Source organism: Emydura macquarii, unplaced genomic scaffold, assembly GCF_026122565.2.
Source record: "Emydura macquarii macquarii isolate MOO-44397 ecotype Brisbane River unplaced genomic scaffold, CSIRO-AGI_Emac_v2 contig_1876, whole genome shotgun sequence".
Taxonomy (NCBI): domain Eukaryota; kingdom Metazoa; phylum Chordata; order Testudines; family Chelidae; genus Emydura; species Emydura macquarii.
The window spans coordinates 15446014-15459897 of NW_027132013.1; the positions used below are offsets into that span (position 1 = coordinate 15446014).

At 42.9% G+C, this 13884-nt stretch overlaps 1 protein-coding gene across 22 annotated transcripts in view; it reads left to right on the forward strand.

The window, feature by feature from the left end:
• GPHN (gephyrin) overlaps window positions 1–13884 on the forward strand; it is a 604586-nt gene that overhangs the window by 408582 nt on the left and 182120 nt on the right. For 11 of the 22 annotated variants that reach the window (XM_067557745.1, XM_067557748.1, XM_067557753.1 and 8 more), the window contains 2 exons: window positions 7195–7467; window positions 8865–8972. In XM_067557745.1, the coding sequence (XP_067413846.1) occupies window positions 7195–7467; window positions 8865–8972 (381 nt within the window). The remainder of the gene's footprint in view (window positions 1–7194; window positions 7468–8864; window positions 8973–13884) is intronic. The other 11 variants (XM_067557750.1, XM_067557759.1, XM_067557755.1 and 8 more) reach the window with 1 other exon arrangement.

Sequence of the window (13884 nt, forward strand, 5' to 3'; positions counted from 1 at the left end):
CCCCCCAATGTAGTTGCCTGGGCTGGAATAAAGTGGTCCGGCAGAGCCCAGACAGCAGTGAAGGAACCTACAGCTGAAGGGGCTGATTAGAAGAAGCCAGAAACGTGCCTAATGAGGCAAGCGGGAACAACTGTCTCCCTAGCTGCAGAGTGCATATAACCCAGCCAGGGAGAAACCAGAGAGGCAGGGCCAGGGAGAAGGGTAGAAGCCCTGCACTTAAGTTTGCCTCCTGGCTAAGAGAGGGTGAGCAGCCCAAAGCCTTGGGGCCAAATGGGCCTGGTTTGAGTGTGGAGTCTGTACTTAGACACTGTAAATAAACGAGCACAGGTGATTGCACTGGGTGAAGCCTGTGAATCCTGTCATTGTGGAGGGGTGAGACCACACAGAGGACTCGGAGAAGCAGGGGTCCTGTGGCAATCCACTACAAGTGGAGGCTTGTGTAGGACTTTATGCCGGAGCCATTGCAGAGAGTGGCCATTATAATGGAGGAGACTCTGAAGTGGCTGGTAAAAACCATGCAGGAAATGCAGCAGACCCAACACGAGGAACGACAGGCTCTAATGACCTGGCAAGCTGACCAGCACCAAAGCCTCCAGGAGTTCCTCAAGGAACATGCAGTCATCCAGTAGCAATTGCTACGAGTGCTGAGTCCTGTGAGTGGAGATGGTGCCAGGGCAGGCAGCTGGGGATTGTGCAAAATGGGCCCCACGGATGACCCCGATGCAGTTTAGGGACTTCTGAGAGGGTGGCAGCGGCGGCTGGCTGGGGGAGGGCAACCTGGGCCCTGCGCCTTGTCCCATATTTGGGAGGCGAGGCCCAAGCCGCCTGTATGGCCTTAGGAAAGGCCTAAGCCAGGGCCTACGACATAGTAAAAGCCGCCATCCTGGTTCAGGTTGGACTCTCCGTGGAGCAGTACCACCAGAAGTTACAAGCAGTCAAGTGGACTGAAAGCCTGCATCCCTGGACATTTGCCCAGTGGTTAATGGACTGGACCCACTCGGTGGTTGAGGCCAGCCACCCAGATGATGGAGGAAATGCTGGATGCTGTGGTTTTGGAACAGTTCCTTCTAAGCTTACCAGAAACCATGCGAATCTGGATTCTGTGGCATCAGCCAGGCTGAGTAGCCGATGCGGCTAGGCTGCTGGAGGAGTATGTGGAGGTTGAGGTGCCCAGGAGGGCATGAAAGCCCACCAAAGGAGCAAGATGAGGGGAGAGGCCCTGAGAACCTGCACCCAAGAAGGGGCCCAAACTGGGGAGCAACAGAAGCCGGGAGTTGACTTTCTGGCAGTGTGACTGCCCTGGTCATAAGAAGCAAGACTGCCCTGAGATGGAATGCACACTGGTGGACTTTTGTGGATGAACTGAAGGGCAGGGGGGGCTGAAGGGGCAGCCGTTGACCACTATAGCAGTTTGGATGGGGAAAAGACCCCAGCAGGGGCTAGTGGACCCTGCCTCCATCCAAATGTTGTTGCAGAGGGGGCTGGTAAAGAGACGCTAGATGGTCCCAGGGGCCAGGGTAGACCTCTGGTGTGTCCATGGGGATACTAAGAGGTATCTATTTGGTGCAGGTGTCCCTGGAAGCCAAAGGGCAGTTTAAGTGGCAACGGGTGGGGATAGTTGCCAAGTTGCCCTACCCACTCTCGATTGGGAAGGATTGGGAACCCACTCCCAGAGGGTCTGGAGGGCGGATAGGGGACCCCACAGGGAGGAAACGGGAGGAGAAGTAGGCACAGGACCCCACCAAACAAGAAAAAATCCTTAGACGCAAGCAAGAAGAGGGAAAGGAAAGATGCCCTGCGGAACCTGAGGGTGAGGGGAAGGGGCCAGGAGGAGAGGATAAGTAACCCAGACCCTGCGCAATCCACCGAGGTCAGGGAGTGCTGGGTCTGTGGGGGAAAAAGGGGCACCGGTGGAAATAGTTCCTGGATCAGGCCATTCCGAGTCCCGCAGAGGTGGCTCACAGAGAGCGGGGGTTAATGAGGCCCCCTGTAGTACCTAAAACAATAGAGTGCCTGGTCGCTCCACAGCCCCAGCAGGGGAATTTGGGGAGGCAGGGAAAGGAGCATCCCAGAGGGGGAGCAGGATGCTGGATCTGTAGGGACAAGGAACATTTGAGGGAGGCATGCCCATTCTGGTGAAGTGGTGAGGAAACCTATTCTGGAGGAAGGGTCACTAGAGGAGGATCCAACCCTACAGAGGACCCTGTGGAATACTAGGAAGGAAAAGGGGAATCCCCTTGGGCTGGCCAGTATGTTAGGCCAAAGAGAGGGAGGGGTTGATTGAATCTGGCGGTTCATTAAAGGGGGGAAGTGTGTGGTAGAGTGGAGGAGGTTAGGTCCCCTCTGTGCCTCTACCCCCCTTCCCCAACCCAACTATCAGGGCTGGGGTAAAGTAGGCCGGCAGAGCCCTGGATGGCATGGAAGGAACCTACAGCTGAAGGGGCTGATTAGAAGAAGCCAGGAATGTGCCTAATGAGGCAAGTGGGAGCAACTGTCCCCTTAGCTGCAGGGTGCATATATAACCCAGCCAGGGAGCAGGGTAGAAGCCCTGCACTTTAGTTTGGCTCCTGGCCAAGAGAGGATGAGTAGCCCAAAGCCTCGGGGACGAGGGGGCCTGGTTGGAGAGTGGAGTCTGTACATATACACCGTAAATAAACAAGCATGGGTGATTGCACCAGGTGAAGCCTGCGAGTTCTGTTATTGCGGAGGGGTGAGACCATGCAGAGGACTTAGAGAGGCAGGGGGCCCATGGCAATCTGCTACAGTGACCCTCATGAGGGAGATATCAGATTAAAATCACCATGACCTGTGGAGAATGACACCAATATTCATTTCAGCTGCCCTATCTGCTTGAACTGATGCCTGAGTGCTATCCCCCCTTTATTGTCCTGGGTAACCCCCTACCCCCCCATCCTCTGGGCTGGACTCACCCTGGCTGGGACTGCCACTGTGCTCTATGAACCCCAAAGGGAAGTGAGAATGTTGTGCATGTAATTTGTGTGGATCAAGGGGAGTGAATGTGCTCACAATAGTACCTCTGCCCATTGTTTCTTTACCAGCTGTAAATGTGGCCTTGAGGGTCTATCCATCCACACTAGTGGAGTGGTTCAGCCAGATGAGGAAAAAGAGGAGGACAAGGGAAGACATGTTCCAGGATGTACTGCAAGCCTCAGGCACTTTGGATTGTGAGCACAGGGCTTGGAGGGTCACGATCAGTGACAAAATGCAGAGAGATACTGAGGACAGGAGAAATGGGCAGCAAGAGATGATAGCGCTGCTTAGAGAGCAAACAGACATGCTGCAGTCCTTGATTAAAATTCAGGTTGAACACATTCGTGCTCACCTCCCCCTACAGCCCATAGAGAACTGCATTCCAGGACCTCCCTACACTCCTTCCACACATTTCACATATCTTCCAAGGCCACAGCAGTACTCCAGCTACTCTCCCCACCCCCCTCATGAGTGAGTACGCACAATGACAGCCACACATAAACCCAGCTCTGAGAAACTATATTGGCTCATGTATTTGTGAATTCTCTGTTCCTTCCCCTTTAAAGATACTTTTCCCTGTATGTATGAAGTTTATTTCAGCTTTAAATAAGTATGTTTGTATGGGTGTGGAATAAAAGTCTATTTTTGAAAACTTAATTCATTTTTATTAGTCTCCAACATATAGTGGCTGTGGCCAACATTCAGAGCTAACAGCAACAATTGTATTTGCATTGTTATATTAGCATGCACACATCACTTATTACGAGGTTCATAGTATGGTGCAAAAAACCAGTGCCTGGCACAGCACACTACAGCAACACCCATTACTATGGCTTATTGTTAAAATAAGTTCAAAGTTCCCTGACCAAATAGCCCCTCCCCATTGAGCCCTTTTTATAACCCTGGTATCTGGCTGCTCAAAATCAGCAGACAGGTGGTCCACCTCTGTACTCCACACTTTGCATCACAGATATTATGAAGCGCAGTGCAGGCAACCATGACTATAGGGATATTTTCTTCATTGAGGTCTAATCTCATCAGTAGACTGTGCCAATGGCCCTTCAAAGGGCCAAAGACATATTCAACTGTCATTCTGCACCTGCTGAGCCTGTTATTGAAGTGCTCCTTGATGCTGTCGAGATGGTCATTGCACAGCTTCATGAGGCGTGGGAGAAAGGGGTTATAGGCAGGGTCTCCCAGGATCACTGTTGGCATTTCAATATCCCTAATAATAATCTGCCAGTCTGGAAAGAAAGTCCCGCTTGCGGCTTTCTATACAGGCCTGTGTTCCTAAAGATGCATGCATCATGCACCTTCCCTGACCAGCCTATGCTGATGTCAGTGAAACGACCACAGTGATCCACAAATGCTTGCAACACCATAGAAAAGTAGCCCTTTCTGTTGATGTATTCTGAGGCAAAGTGGTCTGGTCCCAACATAGTGATATACATGCCATCTATCACCTCACCACAATTCAGGAACCCTATTGTTGCAAAACCATAAACTATTTGCCGCACATTGCCCAAAATCACAGTCCTTCATAGCAGGATGCAATTAATGGCCCTGCACACTTGCATCACAGCCACCTCCACCGTGGATTTACCAACTCCAAATTGATTCCTGACTGATTGGTAGCAATCTGGCATTGCCAACTTTCACAAAGCAATCACCACTTGCTTCTCCACCATGAATGTAGCTCTCATTTTGGTGTCACTGTGCCAGAGGGGCTCCGCGCACAGTCCCGGGAATGTGGCCTTCTGCATCTAAAAGTTCTGCAACCACTGCTTGTTATCCCATACCTGCATAATAATGTGATCCCACCAATCAGTGCTTGTTCCTCAGGCCCAGAACCAATGGTCCATCGTGTTTAGCTTCATGAATGCCAGCAGCAATCTGGAATTGTTTCTTTCCATGGCCCACAGCAAGGCAGCCATCATAGCATCATCATCAGACTCACAGCTCATGAAATACTGCAGGATCAGTCAGTGTAATACTGAAGAGCAGTGCAGCATCCACATTTCTCACAGAGATAGTGGATGTGTAGACTAGCAGGGCTTTTGAAAAGCAGCGTGAAATGTAATAGGATGCCCATGGAATGATGGGAGGGAGAAAACGGCAACATGGGATGCTGAACCCATGTTCCCAACCACCCCTGCACAACTTGTTTCCGCCCATGAGGCATTGCAAACCCTTCCCAAAACACTCGGCGCTAGCTGGTGGCAAGATACACAGAGGATAGCTACCCACGGTGCACTGCTCTCTGCATCAATGTATGTGCTGCTACTGTGGACATGTACTGGCAACACAGGGAGCATAGCATGGACATGCAACAGCAGTTTAATTACTGCAGCGGCTGTGCATCAACGTAACCTAAGTCAACTTAATTTTTGTAGTGTAGACAAGGCCTAAGAGACATGGGTATGGATGTCACCTAGCTGTCTGGCCCTTAGTCCCCATATCTATGGAGCATCTGAGAAGACAATGGCAAATCCAATCAGCAGGACATTGACACCTAGTAATGTCCCAAAGGAAAATAGATTTCCCCACTTCTCAGCAGGGAAGGTGAGCAACATTCCCCAGCTTGAGAACAAAGGGCTGGGAGGTGTGAGGTGGGTGGTAAGAGTTGGCTGCTGGAAAGAGTCAGGCCTCTTACCTGGAGTTTGACCAAAGAGGTCAGACTAAAGGCAGTCTATACTACAAATTTACATCAGTGCAGCTGCATCGCTATAGTGTGTCTGATGAAGATGCTCTAAGCTGATGGGAGAGAGCTCTCACATCAGCTTCATAACTCCACCTCTGCGAGAAGTGGTAGCCATGTCAGTGGGAGAAGTTCTCAAGTACCCAGCTTTCATCCACCTCCCCCATTGTTCTCTATGCACTTGTATACGTATATGATGATCCTATGTTTCACATTTCTACCTCTGCATCTGACAAAGTGAGCTGAGCCTCACGAAAGCTTTTGCCTGCTAAAATTAAATTTGTTAGTCTTTAAAGTGCCACAGAACTCTCGTTGTTTTTGCTGTATACAGACTTACATGGCTACCTCTCTGGAACTGTTTTGACAAAGCTATTTGAATGTCCTTGCAAATGCTTGCTGAGGTGTATTAATCCCTGAAGAGTGTACAAGCCTTTACGAGGTGTCTATCTCAATTGGACTTCCTGAACAGAGTTTATGGTGTGAAGCAGGAGTGCTGATGGCCAAGAAGTCAAATCTAAGGAGGTGGTGAAGCCATGTGGCTCACCCTGGAGGACAAGTGAGTGTCTGGAACGCAGAAAGGGTTCCTCCAAAGCTGGGGCAGTAGCACCGATCCTGTGGATCTGTAACAAGTAGATAGTTTTCATTTATTAAAATATTCCTAAATACATGGGTAGAGTTTGTACATGTGTTGTGGAAATGCATCACACTTATGACTGGTATTATATGTACAAGGAGTACAGTTACAAGGTTTCTGCAATTTTTCAATTTCTCCAGCCATAGAATTGAAACTTCTTACAGTCTTTTAGAAAAAAATAGGACAAAGGGAGGTTTAGAGGATAGATTTTATATGGCCATTGTAAAATTATTCTGAGTTATAAGAAATTATAATGATCTTAATGATAGTCTACCAGCCCATAGAAAAGTCCAAGAATAAAAAGTAAACACATCTTACCTTATAAAAGCATGATTATAGAATCCCCTAATGGTGTGAATAAGGATTTCAAGAATTTTTCTCTAAGTATGAAAGGAACAAAATAGGGACAATTTGAGTCAAGGGTCTCTAGAGTATAGGTTGTTTATGTTTTGAATGTCTGTTTAAACATGATATTTGTGATCTGTGTTCTGTGGTTTGGCTAATGAATGTTCATCCTATAAATTGTTGTGGATTGGTTACTGGATAGTGTGTACAATGAGTCTTAACTGTTGATTTCCTAGATTTTTATGTTTGTAATATTGGTTAGTTAATTTTAGAAGCTTTAACTGTTGCACAGCATAGTCTTCTTGTGTATGAATAATAATACTGTATAGTCCCCAGTGTACCTTTGGATTAATCTATTAGATTTTGGCTTGTTTCTCCTCCTATGAACAATTTGGGGGGTGATAATTTTTGATTGGATAGAAAATCTGATCTAAACCCCAAATACTCCTTAATGACAGATAAGTCAAATCCCTATTTTCCTCTGCAGGTAACTCTTTATTGTCATTTATATTCTTTTTGTACATAGGAATGTTTTCAGTTTATACTGCCAGCCCTACCTCATGCCATTGACCTTTTACGGGATGCCATTGTAAAAGTAAAGGAGGTGCATGATGAACTTGAAGACCTACCTTCACCACCACCTCCTCTTTCTCCTCCTCCAACCACCAGCCCACACAAGCAGACAGAAGACAAAGGTGTACAGTGTGAGGAAGAGGAGGAAGAGAAGAAGGATAGTGGAGTTGCCTCAACAGAGGACAGTTCCTCTTCACATATAACTGCTGCAGCCATTGCAGCTAAGGTGAGTTCAGGTCATATGCATAAGGGGCACTTAGGTTTCTATCTCAGGTACTTTCCACCGAAACCTAATTGCATTTTAGGAATGTTTTTGGTTTTTACAAACTAATGGATTTTAAATACATTTTTAGAAATCAGTACCATCCAGCTCCACAACAATATGTGAGCCCTGTTTTGGTAGTTATCAGAGACATTATAAGGTACTACACATACCCTGCTATTATCTTAATGCCTTTGTGGACTTTATATTACCATTTTCTGAAGTGCTAGAATATTTTTTTACTCAAAACACCTTCCGTGTTTGACTGTATTACCTCCAGTAAGTGGTACTTCAAAGAATCATATTATCTGCATTTTCTGATATCACAACACCCTGTTTAAAAGGACAATATTGATTTCCAGAAGCAAAGATGGAAAAAATAGTCAGGTAGGTAGTAGAATAGCTGATAACCTACCCAGGCTACTGGTATTCCCCCATATTCATCTGTGTTATGGGGGCATAGGGCATAGTGATGTGGAATTCTGCTACAACAAATAGGCCATTACTATTTAGGCTTCATTGATTAGCCAATTTGATTAGGCAAATGTTACCAAGATTAGAATTAGAAATTTTGGAGTATAAAAGAAAAATGACATGAAATAAATTGTTCAAATGGTACTTGGAACATTTTATGGTTTCAATATGTCAAAAACTGTTAAAATACTATTTTCTCTATAATTTTGTTTTTCCCAATCAATAGTATTGTTTTAGTTGCAGCACTGTATCTTTTAGCTTTGTTTCATGCCTTCAATTTATATGTATTTAAGGTTTGTATATTCCTAGATGCTTGCAAAAGGTTATGTAATTTCATCCATCCTACAGCTGGCTAAACTGTTGTTTTTCAGTTGCTGTTGACCAGTGTGTCTAGATTACAAATTCATTTTAAGTAAATCAAAAGCATAATATACCACTTTTTTATTGAAAACATAATAGCAGCATTCCTGCTCCCAAAAGATGAAGCTCTGGAATGATGAATGTTTCCATGATGCCTCCAACCTAAAACATCATTTTCTCATGAAGAAAAAAATCCTGATTACCTATAGGTTTGCAGGAAGAAAAGCAAAAAGTAATGTAAATTACAAACTACAGATTGCAATTTTTGTTAATATTAATTTTAATCTAGTGTCTAATTAGGTCCACTAGTTCTTTTGAAATGGCCAAAGGCTTAAGTATTTAGTGCAATTTTTTTAAAGGGCAGAAAATACCTGAGATCTAAACTGACTGTGCTCATAAAAGTTTCTAAGCACTTTGCATTTCAGTGTCCCACCTGTATTCACCCTTGTTCCTTCTCGGTCATTTTGCTTGTATAGTTTCATGTTTTCCTGTCACTGTATTCATAGCTGTTATGTATTGTACATTAGAAGCATCCATCCTACACCAGTTCTGCTGTTATCATGGCAAAAGGTGAACAGCCCATCCCGGGTCTCATCTGTTATTCCCATCACGCAGCAGGCAGTGCAGGAGAACCGGTAAGACACACCTACAAGAGGCTTTTGCATTAACAGTATCTGCAAATATACTGCCTGCCTCCTCTCCTAGCCTGAAAAGAGATGTTATTTGTTCTATTCTAGCAGACATACAGTGGTGCTTTTAAAATATATATATATATATATCTATATCTATATATAGATATATATATATGAAAAACCACTGAGTCTATTCTATCAAGGACACAGAGTTCAATAAGATCTATCCTATAGCCAAAGTATTCAAAATATTTGGTTGAGGATTAAGATATTGTGGGTTGTGTCAGTGAGTTTCATCATTTGGCTGCCAAGGTGTTCATTGCTAAGAAACCTGTGTCTTTTTCATCATCATTCATCATTTAATATATTTAATACATTATCCAACCTAATTAAAATAATCCTTAAAATTATTGCTTTGGAGTCTTGGAATCTTGGTGGCTTTTTCCCCATCAAGTTGCATTGCCTCTTTAAATACTTTTTTCATTGGTGAGTGTATCAAATTAGTGTGTCATTTGTATTAGCCATTTTTATTTTGCTTGTTTATGCTTTAATCATATATAGATTTTACAAAATTCTAATGTTTTGTGATTAGAGTCAGGATTTCCCACAATCCAGGGGAAAAAATTGAGGATGCAGGATAAAAAGGACTTTTATTAAAAATATCATTGAATTTCAATGAACAACAGATAAAAGTGAGGAAGGACTTGACATGACAAGTCCAGATTTAAAATAACCAGCTGCTCTGACAATTTAGATAGGAGGGCCATAGTTAAGAATCTAGCAATATCATTTGTTGTTTTTCTTACCCCAAAAAATTCAGTCTAGATTTCAAGGAAAAAGATTGAGCTAAAATGACATCAGAAAAATATAATTTATCATGTTCATAGCTTCAGATTAGCGAGACCGAAGAAAAGCAATTGGTTTGGAGGGACTTGGACTATCTGACCTGCTCATACCTCATCAAATAGCAAGCTGCTTTCTCATTTATTATTGGTAAAAATTCTCTGGATATTGTATCATTAGTGTTGTTGGCAGAGGCTGCACAATGTTGCGCTTAGTTTTTTCATCTTTTTTGTGTCTCCTAAGACAAATGGTTATCCAAACCATTGATCAAACAGTGTCATGTGTCTGTATTTCAGACATGACGTGACATATTAAAAAAAATAATAATTTACAAAATGGGAAAAGGAGTTTTTTGGAGTTCACACAGCAGGTGATGAATCCATATCCAATATACTAATTTGTACAGGTACGGACATTCTGCTTGATGCTACTGTACTAGGCATCTATAGCATTATTATCCCCGGTGTACACACTTCATTATTATTAAAATAATGAATTCAACCTCTGTAAGAAATACACTAAGAAATTGTCATGTAAACTTAGTTCTAGGATTTTTGGCTAGCTTGTCTTAAACACTCATGATATCATCGTCATCAACCACCCTCCCCCCAAATTGATCTTCATGGATCGGGAAAGAAATTTGCTCATTTATAAGATTTTTTTTGCGTTTGTAGCTTTCTTCTTTTGTGTCTACAAGATGCTTCTGGCCTTCTTATTCTTGTCAACTTTTGGACATTCATGACAATTGCCATCTGCAGTTTATACATCTAGTGTCCCATCTACAGCTATTGGAGATATTTGCCAACAACAGTTGCAGATGGGCCAGGGGCCATTGTAGGCAATCTCATCATACCAGCCGTGCCATAAATGTATCAAGCCCAGTTCTGAAATAAGTTAGTTTCTTGCCCACACTATTCCCCTTGGAAGACTTCCAGAACTTCAATTCTCTGATGGTTAGAAACCTTCATCTAATTTCAAGCCTGAATTTATTGATGACCAATTTGTATCCATTTGTTCTTGTGCCAACATTAGCCCTTAACGTAAATAGCTGCTCTCCCTCCCTGGTGTTTATCCCTCTGGTGTATTTATAGAGAGCAATCATAGGAACCCTTTTCTGCACCTGTTCCAGTTTGAATTCATATTTCTTAGACATGAGAGATGAGAATTGCACACAGTATTCCAGATGAGGTCTCTGCAGTGCCTTGTATAATGGTGATAAAAATTCCTATCTCTACTGGAAATACCTCACCTGTTGCATCAAAGGATCACATTAGGACTTTTTACAGCTGCATCACATTAGTAGCTCATAGTCATCCTGTAATTGACCAATACATTTACATCTTTCTCCTCCACTGTCACTTCCAAATGATGTGTCTCCAGCTTATACCAAAAATTCTTGTTGTTAGTCTCTGACATGCATTATTAAATTGCATTCCATTTTTATTATTCCCGTTTTCAAGGTCATCCAGATCTTCTTGTATTGGCAATACCTCCCAATTTTGTGTCATCTGCAAATTTCATTAGCACACTTCCCATGAATGAAAATGTTCAGTAAGATTGGTCCCAAGACTGATCCCTGAGGAACTCCACTAATAACCTTTCTCCAGCCTGACAGTTTACCTTTCAGTACGATCCGTTGTGGTCTCCACCTTAAATGGGTCTTGAGCCACTTTCCACTATCATATTAATCCCCATCTTCTCCAAATTCACTAATAATTTCCCATGTGCAACTGTATCAAATGTTTTACTGAAATCCACATTGATGAGATCTACTGCATTTCCTTTGTCTAGAGAATCAGTTATCAAAGAAAGAGATCAAGTTGGCGTGGCCCAATTTAACTTTTGTAAAACCATTTGTATTTTATACCAATTACTGGTTACCTCTGTATCCTTAATGGCTTTCTCTTTCAAAATTTGTTCTAAGACCTTACATACTATTGAGGTCAAACTAACGGGCTTGTGGTTTCCTGTATCCCTTTTTTCCCTTTTTTAAATATAGGTACTATATTTGCAGTTTTCCAATCATAAGGTACAACCCCTGAGTTTATGGATTCGTTAAAAATCCTTGCTATTTGGCTTCAATTTTCATGTGCCAATTCCTTTAATATTCTTGGATGGACATTATCTGGGGTCCCCAATTTGGCCCCATTAAGCTTTGAGTTTCACTTCCACCTCAGATGCGATAATTTCTACTTCCATATCCTTATTCCCATTAGCCATCCTGCCACTGCCCCCAAGCTACTCATTACTCTTATGAAAAAGAGAGGCAAAATATTTGTTTAGGTGTTGGGCCATGCCTAAATTATCTTTAACCTCCACCCCATCCTCAATGCTTGGCAATCCCCCTTCTTCTTTCCTTGTTTTCTTTTTATTTATATGACTAAAGAAAGTTTTACCGTTAGTTTTAATTTCCCTTGCAAAGTCCAACTCAGCTTGGCTTTTGGCAGTGCTCACTTTTTTCCTACACTTTCTTTCCTCCAAGAGGTAGCTTATCCATCCCTTCTTCCATTCCTTGCAGGCTTTCTGCTTTATTTTAATAACCTCTTTGAGATGTTTGTTCATCTAATTTGGTCTGCAACACTTTTCTACAAATTTTTTCACCTTGCTTGGGATGCGGGTTTCAGATAGTATCTGCTACTTTGACTTACAGTAACTCCAAGTCTCCTCCACATTCAGATCCTGGAGTTCTTCAGTCCAGTCCATTTCCCTATCTAATTCCTTTAATTTTTTTAAGTTTTCCCATTTGAAGTCAAGGGCCCTAGTTGCAGACCTATTTTTGCTTAGTCTTCCATTTAGTTTAAACTGAATTAACTCATGATCACTCAAATCAAGGTTGTCCTCTACAACCAGTTCTTCTAAGAGGTCCTCGCTACTTATCAAAACTAAGTCTAAAATGGCAACACCTCTTGTTCATTTGGGGACTATTTGGTGAAGAAATCTGAGGTACCACATCCAGAAATATCTGGGCCCAACCACTATTAGTAGCACTTGTCCTCCAATCAATATCTGGGATATTAAAGTCTCCCATAATCACAAAATTCCCAGTAGTATTTATTTCATTAAAAATAATAAAGACGTCTCTATCCCATATCCAAATCGAATCCTGGGAGTCTGTAGCAATTCCCAAGCACTATTGCAGTGGAGCATCTGTTACCTTTCTTTCCCAAAGAGATTTTGACCCAGATTCCATTTTATCTATTCTATCGCTTTTAATTTCCTTATGCTCTACCTCATCATTAATATACAATTCTACTCCACCACCTGTATCCCTATTTCTGTCTTTCCTGAACAACACATACCCTCCAATACCTGCCTTCCAGTCATGATTACTATTCCATTATGTTTTATTTATCCCTATAATATCTGGTTTTATTTCCTGCACCAGCAATTCTAGTTCATCCATTTTGGTACTCAGATTCCCTGAATTGGTGTACAGACATCTTAGTTGTTTCTGCTTGGTTTTGCTCAGATTCCTCACCCAGTTAGGTACATTTTACTGCCAATATCACCTACTGGACAGTTACTGTCAATGTTATTGGCACTTTCTTTCCTAATGTTGTCCATTCTTCTATCTTTTATTGTTCCTTTCTCCATTACAGTATCCACTTCTACTTGATTTTCTTCCCACTCAATATTAGAATCAGGTGGAAGATTACATGAGCATTTCCGAACCATCTCCCCCAAATTCCAGTTTTCAAGCTCTTTTAATCAGATGTGCCATCCTACATCCCAGAAGAACAGTCCTCTGTCCATGAATGCCTCCCAACAGTCGATCATCTGAAAGCCTTCCCTTACACCATTGCCTGAGCTATCTGTTGATCATCATAACCTTATCTCCCATTCACTCTCCTTCTCTTGGGACAGGTAGAATCCCACTGAAGATCACCTGAGCCTCCATTTCTTGAAGTGCCTTCCCCATCCTGGTGTAAACTTCCGTGATGTGTTCTAGTTGGAATCTAGCAGTGTCATTTGTTCCTGTGTGAATGACAATCAGTGAATTCTTTCCTGCTCCCATTAGGTCCTCTTCAGGCTCAGGTCTATATCCCATAGACATAGGGTGACTGATCTGTGC